Here is a 15,345-nt window from a genome sequence, read left to right as displayed (position 1 = left end):
TTTAATAGCCACATGAGGCCAGAGGCCACCCTATTAGACAGCAGAGATTACAGAATATGTCCATTACCACAGAAAGTTCTATTGGATTGTGCTGCTCTAAAGAATTCACACTTCTGTCTGGCAATGAACAACATTGGGATTCTTAAAGCATTGTAGCCCCATAAACCAAAGAGGTCAAACACATTTTTGGAAAATGAACTCTTTAAGGACAGGGCCCGAGTGGATATAACTGAACCTGTAGAACCCCTCAAATGCTCTCACTTGAACAAAGGTCTTTAATGTTTTTCATGATGGTGTTGGCTCCCCAAACTAAACTCTCTGGTATTACATTCCCCAGGAAATTATCCCTAGGGACTGGAGTTACAGAACTGAGGCCCGCAGAGTCCCAAGTGCTGATACTGCCATATTGGGCACCTACTGGGTCAAGCATGAAGAGGTCCACTCCTTGCCCAGTGGAAAGAGCCACCAGGGTTGCACTGCCATAGAGAGCGTAGCCGGCGGCCACAATATTGCGACCTGGCTGCAGGGCATCCTTTTCCGACGGCTCGTCCTCTGAGGTCTGGGGAAGAGAGGAGAGAAACATGGTGTGTTATTGTCTCTGGAGAGAACCCTTTGCCAAGACGTGGGCTTCTTAATGCTCCTGAAGAATAACTTTTAAGGGTAAAATAATAATTTATATTATCTGAAAGAGAGAGATGGAGGTCAGAAAGGTACTTACACAACATATTGAAACCAGTGTGTAATTTAGCTGGGGCTGAACCCACATCATCTGTCACTAATCCAGCATCCTTCTAACAACATACAGAATATGGGACCAGTTTGCTCTCTGCTGGTAACATCCTAACAACTTTATTTTAAAACCAAATCTTATTCTTCTTTAAGGATTTTTTTTAAATGACACTTTCCCTTCAATAATTTTATTATTTTAGTATTTCCCTGAGACTATGAATAAATGAACGAATGAATGGCACATTCCCTTTAATATTTTCCTTACTTTTACAATCTTGCATCTTTTCTAATACGTTTTTTACAACTGATTAAATTTTCATTTGACTTGTGCATGCACTCAATAATTTAGCTTTATTTCCAGGTTCCCAGGCCACATGTGGATTCTGAGAACCAGGCCCCAGAGCAGTGATTCTCATAGTGGACCATAGTGTCAGCATTCCCTGAATATCCTTGGATACGCAAATTCTTGGGCATTGCCTCAGTCCTCTAGAATCAGAAATTCTAGGCCTTTGAAATCAACCCTCGAGGTAATTCTGATGCAAGCTGAAATTTTGGAACCACTGTTCTAAAGCATGATCTCTTAAGAACCTTAGGAGAAGTGGAAGTCAAAGATAATAGTATTAGGGTTTTATTATTAAAACCTTTAGTCTTCCCCACTGAATCCTTTGAAACACCTTTGTTCAGTCATTAAAAAGATCACATTTTCTGTGTACGAAACCAGAGTTCTCTCGGGCTGAAGACTTCCATTCTCTGAGCCGCAATCCTGTGGCCTCTGCTGAGTGTCACACCCTTTCCTGGGTCCCCGTGACTTTGCACCATGGCTTGAAGAGAGCCACTCCTTCCCAGCTTGTTCCCCTGGCCTTTAATTACTCATGAAATCTCAGCCTTAAAAAATAACAAGTTATACTTTCTAGATCCTAAGACTTCCCTCTGGCTGTTGCCCTATCTCTGTCTTCAGCTATATCCTGGTATCTAGAATGCCTGTCTTCGATGGGTATCTTCCTTCTCCTGACCCCACTGCAGGCTGCCAGATATGATCTTATCTACTAAATCTGACCCACATTTTCCAGTCTTCTTCTTACCTGACCTCTAGGTAATGTTGGATCTGTTGGCTACTGTTTCCTTCTTGAAATGCATCTTTCCAGAGCTTCTGTCCACTTCCCTCTTGTCTGGCTTTCTTTCTAACTCTCTAGATGTGCCTTCTCATTTGCTTTCACCAGCTCCTCTTCTTAGATGTCCGTACTCCTCCTGGTTTCTCCCCATCCCTCAGGGTATCTATCCAGTGCAAAATGGATGTTTTTAATAGCCACTCTATCCAAAGTGGGCACTCTCAGCTGCTGTGTTTGTGTTATGCACCCAACAACCCTCAAACTGGTCCAATCAGAGTCTCTGTTCCAGAAATCTGTGTTTGGGCTAGAGCATTCTGGTTGTTGTAAACTTGGGTGCTGTGGGGTGACCATCTTTCTTCTGCCATTGGCCAAAGAACCAGGAAAAACAATGGTTTGCAGACAGAGGAATGAGTACAAGTGGCCACATGGCAGGAAGGCAAGATGAGATATTTTGGAGGTAAAAGCTCTCCCAGCCTGATCCTTCTCTGTCCTAGGCCCTTTCTGAGGCTGGCCATATCGCTGCGTTGGGGTTTCCTGGTCCATCCTGCCATTTATACCAGAGTTCTGACTAATAAAGCTCTCTTCTCATCTCATTCTGCACACTCCCTGGCAATCTCACCCACAACCATAGTTTCAAGCCCTACACAGGTGCCAATGCCTCCTAGACCTCTATTTTCATAGAGACCTCAACCCTTGGAGCCACCTGATCACCAGACATCCTTGTTCAGGTATCTCACAGACACCTTAAGCTCAATATATCAAAGACTGAATTCATCTGCCCTGTCTTACCACGCACTCCCCAAATTTCTACTCTTCTCCCATTGTTCCCCCAACCTGAGCAAATGGCACATTCATCTGACCAGCAGAAATCTGGGAATCACCCTCCTCACCTTCACCCACAGCCTCCACTCAATCACTAAGTCTAGTCAGAAATATTCCATCACCACAGATATCTCACTAGCGCTAGCCTTTTATAGTCACAACTGCCTCCCTTCCCACTATCCCTGGCCCCTGACAATCACTGATCTCCATCTCTATATATATGTTGTTTCAAGAATGTCACATAAATGGAATCATATCATTTGTGATCTTTTGAATTTTTTTTTTTTTTTTTTTTTGTTCAGCATAGTGCCCTTGAGGTCCATCAGAGTTGTTACATGTATCAATAGTTTCTTCTATTTTATTGCTCGGTAGTTCTCCATGGTATAAATATATCCCCATTTATTTAACCATTTACCTACTGCAGCACATTTTGGTTATTTCCAGTTGTAGGCTGTTACAAATAAAGCTGCTATGAACAATCATGTACAGATTTTTGTGTGGACATAAGTCTTCATTTCTCTGGGTAAACGCCCAGGAACACAACTGATGAGTCCTATGGTATGTGAAAGCGTTGCTTTAATGTTTTGTTTCATTTCTTTTAGAAACTGTCAAACTCTTCCAGAATGGCTGTGTCATTTTATGTTTCCACTAATAACGCATGAGAGTTGTAGTTTCTCTGCATTCTTGCCAGCATTTGGTATAGTCTATTTTCTATTTTAGGTGTTCTTATAGGTGTGTAGTGATATCTTATTTTGGTCTTATTTTTCATTTCCCTAATGGGTAGTGATGTTGATCATCTTTTCATATTCTTATTTACCAAGAAAGTTATTATTACCAGTTCAATGACATGTCTTTTCTTGTTCCATGTTGTAATTGGATTGTTTGGAGTTTTTTATTATTGTTGAGTTTTGAGAGTTCTTTTATATTCTAGATATGTCCTTTGTCAGACATATGGTTTGCAAATATTTCTCTCATTCTGTACTTGTATGCACATCTTCTTAACACAGTCTTTTACAGAGCAAAAGTTTTCAATTTTGATGAAGTCCAATTATCTTTTTTTTTATTTTATGGATCGTGTTTTTGGTATTATGTTTAAGAACTCTGCACCAAACCCTAGTTCCTGAAGATGTTCTCTCATGCTATATTGTAAAAGTTCGAACGTTTTACATTTAAACCTTTAACTTAAGATATAGGCAACATTTAGGTGCGTCTTGTGTTTTCATCCTTTCAGCTACCGCATGTGTTTTGATTGCTAACCATTTTTATTTCTTGTTTTCAGTTGCTTCTTTCATGTCTTTGCTTATTTTTCTATCAGAGTATTCATCTTCTTGTTGTTTATTTTAACAGTTCTTTACATATGAAAAATTAGTGCCTACTGTGTGTTGCAAATATTTTCCTTGGTTGTCATCTGCCTTTTAATTTTATTTACAGCATCTTTTTATGCAATGCAGTTTTTTGTAATTAAAATTATTCATTACAGCCCTTATTATTTGTCTTTGTGTTTAGACAGAATTTCATCTACATCAAGACAAGATAAAATATTCTTCGATGTTTTTTTCTCATTTTGTCCCCACCTCTCCACCAAACTTGTTAATCCATTTGTAATTTATTTCCGTGTATAAAAAAAAAGGGCTAACCTTTTATTTTTTCCAGCAATACGGTCCTAGGACATCAAAACTCCACCTCATATTAGTAATCTCCATTGCCGTGACACTTCACAGAAAATCTCAGAGTAGTTTACAAAGAATTTAGTGTTATCTTTCTCAGGTATTTTTATTTTTCTCTAAACAATAAAAATATCTAAATTTGTCACATGTGAAGAAAATTGTGCTTCCTATCGTCACTTATCAGTAAAGTTAGTGACAATTGCAAAGGCTTACTATGTTTGGTGGTAGAAGGCCTGGGAAAGTAGAGTATTTTACTTTTATTGAGGCATGATTTACATTTAGCAAGGCACACGAAACTTAATTGTATAGCTCAATGAATTTTTACATACACATAGTATATACTCATGTAACTACCAAGATCAATTTAGAGAACATTTCTAGCAACCTAGCAGACTCTCTTATCTCCCCCAAAAGTAGCCTCAATCTATTCTGGCTTTTATCACCTGAACATCAAAAGGATAATTAGCTTTGCCTGTTTTGGAACCTCATATAAATGAAATTATAAAGCATGTGTTCTTTTGTATCTGGCTTATGTTTTGGAACATTATGTCTCTGCAATTTTATCTATGTTGTTGCACATAGTGGTACTTTGTTCTTTTTCATTGCTATGTGGTTTTCTGTTGCATGAATATATCACAATTTATCTATTCTAATGTTGACATATATATATGTTATATATATATTAAACATATGAATTTTTTCAGTTTGGAGATATTAGGATAATTTGTATACATCTTTTGGCAGACACAAACATTCTTCTATCCTGGGTTCCTGAGTAGACTTGCTGGGCCATAGTGTATAAATATATGCTTAGCACTAATTAGTGCTATCAAAAGTTTTTTAAAGTGCTTATGTCATTTTCTACTCCTACCAACAATGTGTAAAAATTCCAGTTTCTTCATCTACACTGGGTACGGTTAGTTTTTTGTTTTTTTTTTTAATTTTGGCCTTTCTGGTAAGAGTGAATGATGTCTCATTACTGTTTTATGTCCATTTTCCTGATGATTATTGATGTTGAGCATCTCTCATGCGCTCATTAATCAGGTGGGAGAAAAATCTCTTATTTGAAGTGCTTATTCAAGTCTTTTGCCCATTCTTTCAACTAGATTGACAGTATTTTTTATTGAATTATAGGAGTTCTTCATTTATTCTGTATATGAGTCCTTTGTTGGATATATGTATTGAAAACATGTTCTATCAGTCTGGGGTTGCCTTTTCACTCTCTTAATCTTGTCTTTTGATGAACAAATTTCTTAATTTTAATAAAGTCCAGTTTATTAGCCTTTTCTTTCATGATTACTACTTTTTGTGTCTTGTTTAAGAGATCTTTACTTTCCCCAAAGGCATGAAGATACTCTCTTGTGTTTTTTGTTTCCTGGAGCTTTATAGCTTTACTCTTTTACAATTAAATCTCTGGCCTTTCTTTAATTAATCATTGCGTGTGGTATGAGTTGGGGCTCAGGTTCATTTTTTTCTCATACAGTTGGCCCAGCATCATTTATTGAAAATATCATCCCATATAAATTGAACTTCAGTGTTGTCTTTTCATAAGTCATGTGGCCATACATATGTGGGTTTGTTTCTAGGCTCTCTTTTGTGTTCCATTGGTCTTCCTATCCTGATGTCAATAAAAGAGTAGACTTTAAGGGAGGTGTACTTAACCATAATAATGGCAGAAGGTAGTTTCCTGACCCTGAAGGAGTGTTAAAACCCACACCCTTAGATTATTCAGGTCAACAAGGCCCACTCCTCCCATCAGGACAACTCCAGTATCAGTACTTCTCTTTAGCACTTTGATTTTCAGTTTCCTGTGGTTCTGGACCCTTCCACTTACCTTGTGTTTATTGCTTGTTCATTTCAATGAGTTTAGCTATGCATTTAAATGCCTAGATGATATATGCTATCCAGCAGTCCTTGATGTTTTTTTTGTAGCAAGAGAGTTTTCACTTTGTCTAATTTATGACTTTGTTGGAAAGGGAAAATGTCATCCTCAAGAAAAAGGAAAATCAAAAGGCAGAGGGCTAAAAACAGTGTGAGAAATTGTATCTGGTGTTTAGCACTGCTCCTTTAAGTTAAAGGAAAGAAGATAACTTTGACAGTTCTTGACTATTCTAAAACTTCTTTCTTGGTGCTTATCAGAGAATCCCAGAAGTCCTGGTCCACCAATGGATGAATGGGCATCATCCTGGTTTTGGCATGTTTCTAAGATGCTGTGACAGCCCCATGAGGTCTCAAAAGTGAGCTACTTTCTTACTAGATATTGCTGAAGCATAACAAAAAATTTTTTCATTTCTCGTTTTTACAATTTCCATTCTAAAAATGGTTTATTAGTTTCTCAAATTCGCCCCCTTCTTTAGAAATATTATCAGAGAAAATCTATGGTTATTTGGACTAACTTTCAAAGCCTGTGCTTCGTTTAACTTTAAGGCAAAATCTCCATGTTCAAAATTGTCTAAATTCAAATGTGAATTTCCCATAATATGTTTAATAATATTCCTCTTTTCATTTTAAATACTCTGTATTTTTAGAACAGTTTCAAGTTCACAGAAAAATTGAGAAGAAGGTACAGAGGTCTCCTATATCCTCCCTTCCCCCAGCACGCACGCAGCCTCCCCCATTATTCCTCTTTGTTTATAAACTAGTTGGCCTTAAGAAGCTATTAAAACCATCAACAAAATGAAAAGGAAACCTACAGAATGGAAAAAATATTTTCTGTATGTAGTTTATTCAAAATATATAAAGAACTCATATAACTCAATAGCAAAAAAATAAATAAATAAAAGGCAATGTGGTTTTAAAATGGGCAAAGGAATTAAACAAACATTTTTCCAGAGCAGACATGCAAAGGATAAACAGATGCATAAAAAGGTGCTCAAAATCACCAGTTATTAGGGAAATGTAAATCAAAACCACAGTGAAATATCACCTCACACCTGTTAGAATGGATGTCATCAAAAAGACAAGAGATAAGAAGTGTTGGCGAGGGTATGGAGAAAAGAGAATCTTTATGCACTGTTGATAAAAATGTAAATTGGCATTGTCACTGTTGAAACGGTATGATGTTCTTCAAAAAATTAAAAATAGAATCTTCATATGATATAGTAATTCCACTTCTGGGAATGTATCTGAAGGAAATGCAAACACTATGTTGAAGAGATACCTGCACTCCCATGTTTACTGCAGCATCGTTCACAATAGCCAAGATGTGGAAACAACTTAAGTATCCATCAGTGGATGAATGGATAAAGAAAGTGTGGTATGTATATATACAATAGAATATTATTCAGGCATAAAAAGAAAAGAAATCTGTCATTTGCAATAACATGGATGGACCTGGAGGGCATTATGCTAAGTGAAATAAATCAGACAGAGAGAGTCAAATACTATGTGATCTCACATATATGTGGACTCTTAAAAAAACACTCATGAAAACAGAGAACAGATTGGTGGTTGCCAGATGCAAGGAGTAAGGGGGAAACAGGTGAAGGTGGCCAAAAGGTACAAACTTCCAGTTATAAGATAAATAAATTCTAGGAGTATAATATATAACATGGTGCCTATAGTTAATAATACTGTATTGCATACTTGAAAATTGCTATGAGAGTGTATTTTAAAAATACTCATCACAAATAAATGAGTAGCTATGTGAAGTGATAGATGTTAACTAAACTTGTTGTGTTGATCATTTCACATGTCATACACCTAAAACTAATACAATATTGTATGTCAATTATATTTCAATAAAACTAGGGGAACAGAGAGAAGCTATTGACAGCCTGTCCTGCCATGCACTGACTGAGAATTTTTCAAGTTACTTCCCTTCTTTGTGCTGCCATTTGTTCACCAGTTTTTAAAAAGGTGACAGTCGTATGTATACCTACCTCTTGGGATTGAGATGAGGACTGACCCAGGAACACTGTGCTTACAGGTGGCTGACTCACGCTCAGCAGTTAAGAGTAAGAGCCATGATGAAAACACCAATATTAACCACTCAAAGATATAATTGTGCATCTTTTTTCAGACTCTCATAAATATCACACTGGCTATCTTCTTATTTTTATCTCTAAGCTGAACCTCAGGAGGAAACAAAGCACTTTTACACACCTAGTTCATTTTTGCATAAACTTGAAAGATCATCTTAGTCTTGAACTTTCTCAGATACTGGAGAAAGTGTTTTGTGTCATTTTCTCCTGCTCCCTCAATGAAAGTCTCCTTTCCTCTCTTCAAAAGAAAAAGAGAGAAACACCAACTGGGAAAGCAACATCCTCAGAGTTTCCTCTAGCCCAAGCCAACTTCGTTTCCATTTTGTTCTCCAGGAGGAATAGACCACTCGTCTGCTCCTTGCTCTTCTCAAAAAGAAAGTTTAGGCTAATTCACAAATTCTGCTAAAGTTAGTTTTCTGCTAAGCTTTTGCTCCCCGCCTTTTTTTTAAAGACAACTTTCAGCTAAGCAAAACTATCTACTGCATTATCAATATCTACAGACAGTATATGAGGTGACATGAGGCATACCCAATCCTCTCCTGAGTTTATAATCCAGGAGCACTAAGAAAGACGCACATGGAAAGTTAATTTCACACAATTACATAATTAGTGCTAAATTGGTAGTATAGAAAATAAGGGATATCCACATTTGGTTTGATCATAAATACTTTAGTGGAAAGAGTGTGTGCTATGGAGCCAGAGAGATGGGCCTTGAAAACCAGTGAGAGGACAGGTTACCCAACTGAACAATCTTTGAGACTTTCGAGTGTCCTTGGCCTCCTTCTGCCTAAAAGCCGCAAGGGCAAAGACTCTGCCATCCTGATTGGAGCAAAGACTAATACTCAGATTGAGGTAAGGTGTGGATTATGTGGTCTGGCTTGAAGTTTCTGGATGGTCATAAGCCAACTAATAAGATCTTGTCTGTTATTAGGTATGTGGGGTAGGTAGAATGGCCCCCAAAGGTATCTTAATCTTCAGAATCTGTGACAATATTTCATTATTGGCAAAAGGGACTTTGCAGATATAATTAGAGTTATCAATTTAAAATTGGTGGATTGACCTGGATTATCCAAGTGGGCCCAAATCTAATCAGACGACTCTTGAAAGCAGAGAACTTTCTGTGGCTGGATATGGCACAATGAGGCAAAGTGAGGGTCTCAGACAGACAAGTGTGAGATAGACGTGGCCTGCCTTTGCTCGCTTCGAGGACATAGGAGTCACAAGCTAGGAAATACAGGAAGCCTCTAGAAGCTAAGCATGACCCTCAGCATTAGCCGGTTAAGACACAAAGACCTTTATCCCACAACAGAATGGAACTGAATTCTGCCAACAACCTAAGTAAGCTCGGAAATGAATTCTCAACACACACATTCCAGCCTCGCAGTAGGAGACCCCCACCAGCTGACACCTAGATTTTGGCCTTAGGAAACACTGAGCAGAGAACCCAGACACACCTGCCAGATTTCTGACCTACAGAACTGGGAGATCATCAATGGGTATTGTTTTAAGCTCTGAATGTAAATTGTTATGGCAATGATAGAAAAATAATGCAGTCAGATTTCAGATACATAAGGAAGAAACAGGGCCCTTCAGATGCCACCTGGAACCTAATACCTTGCCTGATGCTTGTGTGGCATCCAGGTTTTCAAAACAAGGCTCCATCTTTACCTTCTCACAAGGTAAAGATATTATAAAGAAGGCAGAGGGAAATTTATCCATTCAGTTCTTCCAATGAGGAGCCCAAGGCAAAATGAGGTTCATGATTTGTCTATGGTGGCCTGTCTGCTTTTGTGGGAAGACAGAGGTTAGAAATCCAGACTCGTGGCTCCTAGCCCAGAAACCACCAGAGGAACGAGACAGTAAAGATCAGACTGTTTACTCACCTTTCTATAGATGGCAAATATGGTTCCAATGGAGGCTAGGCAGTCAATGTTGGAAGATCCATCCAGTGGGTCAAAGCAGACCACATATTTCCCCTAAATACACAGACAGAAGAACCGCTGATCAGGTCACCTTCCAATCAACACAGTCTATGTAAGTGGTTGTGCACAGCAGATAACATGAAACTAAAAAGTGATTTTGAGAAAGGGGACATCCTTATGAAAAAATGCAATTACATAAAGGAGGAGAGCATTTCAGCATAAATGAATTATGCAGCTCAGGGCCTACATCACCATAACAGAGAGTTGACACCCTCACAGGGCAATGAAGTTCCCACTGCCTCGCAATAGCTCTCCTCCTGCTTCTCCTGGCACCACCCTCTCTCCTACCAGGGCCCACAGGGACTTGGAGCTGCTGAGGGTGTGAGAGGCAACCAGGTCTGAAATGGGCACTTGCAATGAAGAGGCAGGCAAGTTGAAGATAAACTTGAACGTGCTCCAAGTTTATCTTTCTGAGCCTCTCCCCAGATAGCCTTTTTTCACTTTGGAGCATTTTTGCCAAATGAAAAAAAATTTTTTTCAGAAAATCTCAGAGAAATACTCCAGGGCCTCTGCGTTTGTCTTATTAAGAGAGCTGGTATGCATAGATACCTCCGGAGAATAAAAATATTCTTTTAAATTTTGCTGCATCCAACCCACCTGTCTGATGTGAAGACCAGAAGACAGAGCAGGTGGGGTCTTGCAGTACCGTGTTCCTCGCACCCACCCATGTTGCTGTCACAAGCTACTCTCGCCAACATTCCACGGAAAGAAATCACCAGATACTTTTAAAAAGTCTCCTTTGTGCAAGGCCCTCTGGGAGTCTTAGTGATGGAGACTGGAGTCTCCTGGCTAATTATACATGGTAATAAAACGAAGTAAAATGGGAGTCACTTCTTCCACCACTAAAATTACTTTTCACCGACTTTCCAATGAGTAATGCCCTAGCTTAATTTGAGCCTTATTTCCTTTTTTTCTTGCTCAACAGGGGTGAGTGGGGTAGGGGGCATAAAAAAAGTGGAATAATTCATAAACTTGGAAATTTCCAATTCTCCCTGTGGTTAATCCAACTTAAGTCATTCACTTATTCATGTATTCATTCAACAGATATTTGGTGAGCATCTAGCATATGCTGGAAAGTGTTCAGGAGCTGATATGGGAGCAGGCATGGGGTATTCAAGAACTAGCATGAAGACCTGTGTAGCTCAGGCCAACTGGGAAAGGAAATGATAGATTAGATGAGAGAGATAATTGAAGGTCATATCAGTGGGAATCAAAAGGTGAAAATAATAGGCATGATTTAGCTGAAATTATGTGGGACAAGAAGAGCAAAATATTTTGCACAGTCCCTTGCATACTGTAGGTGTTTAGTAAATTTGGCTTTACCTTTTCTGTACTACTGCCTGATTATAAAGAAATGGCACTTTGTCCCCAACGCCCAATGTATAAATCAAGAGCCAATAGTCTCAGCATTTATTTTGTATTACTGTACCACAGCTGACCATGAGTTGGATTTTTTGGGCACCAGCAAACATCTCTCTTTAGGAAACTGTTCATAAAACCATAGTGAATATGGACCCTCCCAGCCATGTCCTAAACTAACCAAGTTTACCACTATATTTAGGCAAGTGAATGTATCATCTTTGTGATTTCTTTTCTATATTAGTCTGGCATGAAGAAACCTCTGTTGAAACCACAATCCCCCTTGAGGAAGTATGTGCAGGGTGAGGAGGGGTTGAGTAGAAGTGGGAAGGGGAAGAGTAAAAGCTGTATGATACAGCACTACTAGCAACCTCTACCTTTTACTGAACTTGATGATTTTAAAGTTCCCTAAAATGCCAGCACTTGTTACTGGGAACATGAAGTGATAACGCATAAACCCCATCCGCTGAGAAGTTTCAGTAAATTACTCTGATTCAGTTCCTTATAAACTACTGTCCTGCCATGGAGTCTTTTTTTACTAGACAGCATAAGAAGTATGCAAATTTTTTTCCTGAAAACGAAAGTTAAGCAGTAGAGGAAAATCCCAGAAACAAAAGAAAAGCAAGGCAACTATCTTCCCAACTCATTGGCATCATCTAATGCCAATGGAACTGCATCCAAGTTCTGGCACGCACCCTCTTATCCTTGGTGGTGATAATTGCCTCTTTATTCTCTTCCGAGACCAGGACACAGGTGCTGTAGGAGGACTGGAGCATGTTGATCACCAGGGAATTGGATAACACATCCAGTTTCTTCACTTCATCCCCCGTCACATTCACACTTCCTGCGATTCCATACCTAGGAAGAAAAAAAAAATGTTTAATGGCATCACTAAGGGATCCTGAACTCCAGAAAAGAAGTCCAGACACTAAGACACAACCAGTGTTTCATCCTTTTCCTTCACGGCTTCTGAGTCTCTAAATTATAAGCACAGACCAAGTATGTGATGTCCCACAGCAGTGATCGTCAACCTTGCTTCCTTTACACTTCGGGGATACTGTCCCATTCCCTTATTCTCCCAATACGCTAACCAGAATTCAGTCTTACAGTATTACAGACCTGCCCTCAGCACTGTGAAGTGAATAGAGAGAGTTATAAGTCAGAGGGTGCCATCATTAATGACTCCAAAAAGTGAAGGACCATGACTTCCCAGCCCTGGGATTTCAATATTTGTTATTTATCCTCAAATAGTAGCTTGTTGGGCTGAATGAAAAATTGCCTTGCTGTAGCTTGGCATTACTTGAATAAGTAGAAAGTTTGGGGGCATACCTAACCAATTTAATTTGGTTCTTCACTACCTTTTCAAGCAATATCAGAAAGAGCACTACTATAAAATTTTATCTAGAGCCTTTGTGTTTTAGAGCGGGGGTCTCCAACACAGCAGGAGGTGAGCAGCAGGTGAGGGAGCAAAGGTTCATCTTCATCTGTATTTGCAGCTGCTCCCTAGTCCTAGCATCAATGCCTCAGCTCTACGTCAGATCATTAGGCATTAGATTCTCATAGGAGCACTGGTCCTTGGTGCCTAAAAGGTTGGGGACCGCTGTTTTAGAATATTAATATGTAAAGATCTCCTGGTTTTCACCCTTGTGGGAGAGATCCTTCTAAAATTTGAGTTAGATCACTCTTGTCCACCTAGAGTTCTCAAGTCCCCACGGTGAAATGGGAATCCTTCAGGCTCCACCCAGGAAGCCCTGTTCTCACAGTGGCATTGCCTCTTATTTCTCTCGCCTTCACTCAGCCAGTCTCAGCCTCCAGACTCACAGGGCACACACCTGCCTTACGATCAACCTCTGGGTTTGCTGCCCTGCCCTCCACACTCTTCCCTCCTAGTGCCATGTGGCTATCATCCTGCTCAAGCCTTTTGCATTTCATCAGCCACTAAGGTCCTGTGGCCACCGGCACTCAGCCAGCTACTCCTTTCTTTTTCACCTTCACTCATAGTGCTCCCCCGAAAAGAATGCTCCCTGCCCACTCTAAGATTTTTTCTTCTGGTCCTCCTGACCCACTCTGGAAGCTTCCCTGGTTCCCCTTCATGTTCCAACCACACACCAGGCACACCCCTCCCATCAAATCCAAAGCGGCTCATGATCTGTTCATAGCATTCATTGTCTTTCCTGATGGATTATCTGCTCACTGAGGCAAGAAGTGTGGCTACTGTATTTGTTTCCACAGTGTCTGAGGACATAGGAGATGCTCAATACATGTTCACTGAATAATGAAGAAAGAATGCCAGGAAATTAATTTCTCTTCCTCTTCCTTTTTACTGCCATTTATTGGTTGAAGGAATCCAGGGTTGAGAACCACAGATTTACCATCACAGGGGACAAGTCATTTCCCATTCTCTTCTCTGACTGACAGCCTCTCCTCTCCCCCACTGCCCTCTACCTATCAACTGATGGTCTGTTGTTATGTAATGTGCTGAGCCAGCTGCCTTGAAAAACAATAGTAGTAGCCAGGCCTCAAAAAGTGTAGCTTGTAGTTCAAAATAAAAGCAAACAAATAACTGCAACAACAAAACTAGGTTATTTTACACTGGAGTGTAAGGGGACCACAAACCCAAAATCTTGTTTAATGTGGATTATTGAGGTGGCTGCTGCTGAAGAATGAAGAGCTAGGGTACCCAAGGCCCATGATAGGCAAAGCTAAGAAACGGTCTACTTTCTAGCATTATAACTAGCACTAAAGCTCTCCTGACCATTTTAAAGTGGCGTGTTCTGCTGTTTTGACAGTAAAGCAGGGGAGGCATTCTATTAGTCCCTTCTTCCTACAACCTGCACCTAAAAATGTCTTCCCCAACAGAGGAAGCAAAGGAATGAAGGGCTTGAGGTTCCTTAAATGGAAAGTAGCAGGAACACGTGAAAGTCTCATTCTCATGAGCAGATTTGCTCTGAGACAGAGGGCAGGCAACCTTTTAGCACTCTGAGAAGCAATCCCGGGGTCCTCTTACAATACTCTCAGCAAGTCTACAGCTATGCCATCCTGAACAAGCCCAATGTCTGATGTCGGAAGCTAAGCAGGCTTGGGCCTGGTTAGTACTTGGATGGGAGACCACCCAGGAAGACCAGGTGCTTTAGGCATAAATAATATATATATATATATACACACACATATATGTATATATATATGTATATATATATAAAATCATCATCATCATCATTATCATCTCAGCATCTCGTTAGAAAAAAGGAATTTCTAGCCAATGAGTTTCTCTCGCTGCAACTTTCAGTGTAACAGAGGGGCCATATAAAGAATGTCTTTTGAACTGGCAGAATGTGGGGCCTCTGCCAGACCAAGGAAAATTCAGCGCCCCCAGAAAATGTGGAATCCTGATGTCTTGTTTCCACGGGCTGCGCTTGCCACCTAGTGGTCTGTCTGCGCCATCGACCAGCCAGCTGGCAAAGTTCCCCAGGTCTGGGCAAGGCACTATGGTAATAAGGAGCATTTACTGAGCATTTACCATAGGACTGGTACTGTCAAAATCATTATCACATGGACTTACTAATCCTTACAATAACCTACAAGTTAGGTTATTGTAAGGATTACAATATTAGTATCCTCTCCATTTTACAAATAGGAAACTGAGGTTCTAACAAGAGTTTATCATTGCCTATGATCACCTGGAAGGAAAAGCCAA

The 15,345-nt window shown here is 39.8% G+C and overlaps 1 protein-coding gene across 1 annotated transcript in view; it reads right to left on the bottom strand.

Moving 5' to 3' along the window:
• Positions 1-15,345, bottom strand: part of FBP2 (fructose-bisphosphatase 2) — a 33,074-nt gene that overhangs the window by 16,112 nt on the left and 1,617 nt on the right. Inside the window, exons 2-4 of the mRNA XM_011382217.1 lie at positions 12,347-12,509; positions 10,194-10,286; positions 419-559 (exon numbers count right to left, since the gene is read on the bottom strand). Coding sequence (XP_011380519.1) covers positions 419-559; positions 10,194-10,286; positions 12,347-12,509 — 397 coding nt within the window. The remainder of the gene's footprint in view (positions 1-418; positions 560-10,193; positions 10,287-12,346; positions 12,510-15,345) is intronic.

This window comes from Pteropus vampyrus, unplaced genomic scaffold (genome assembly GCF_000151845.1).
Source record: "Pteropus vampyrus isolate Shadow unplaced genomic scaffold, Pvam_2.0 Scaffold465, whole genome shotgun sequence".
In the NCBI taxonomy this organism is placed as follows: domain Eukaryota; kingdom Metazoa; phylum Chordata; class Mammalia; order Chiroptera; family Pteropodidae; genus Pteropus; species Pteropus vampyrus.
Note: the sequence above shows the minus strand (reverse complement) of the source record. Positions and strands in the feature narration are given on the sequence as shown.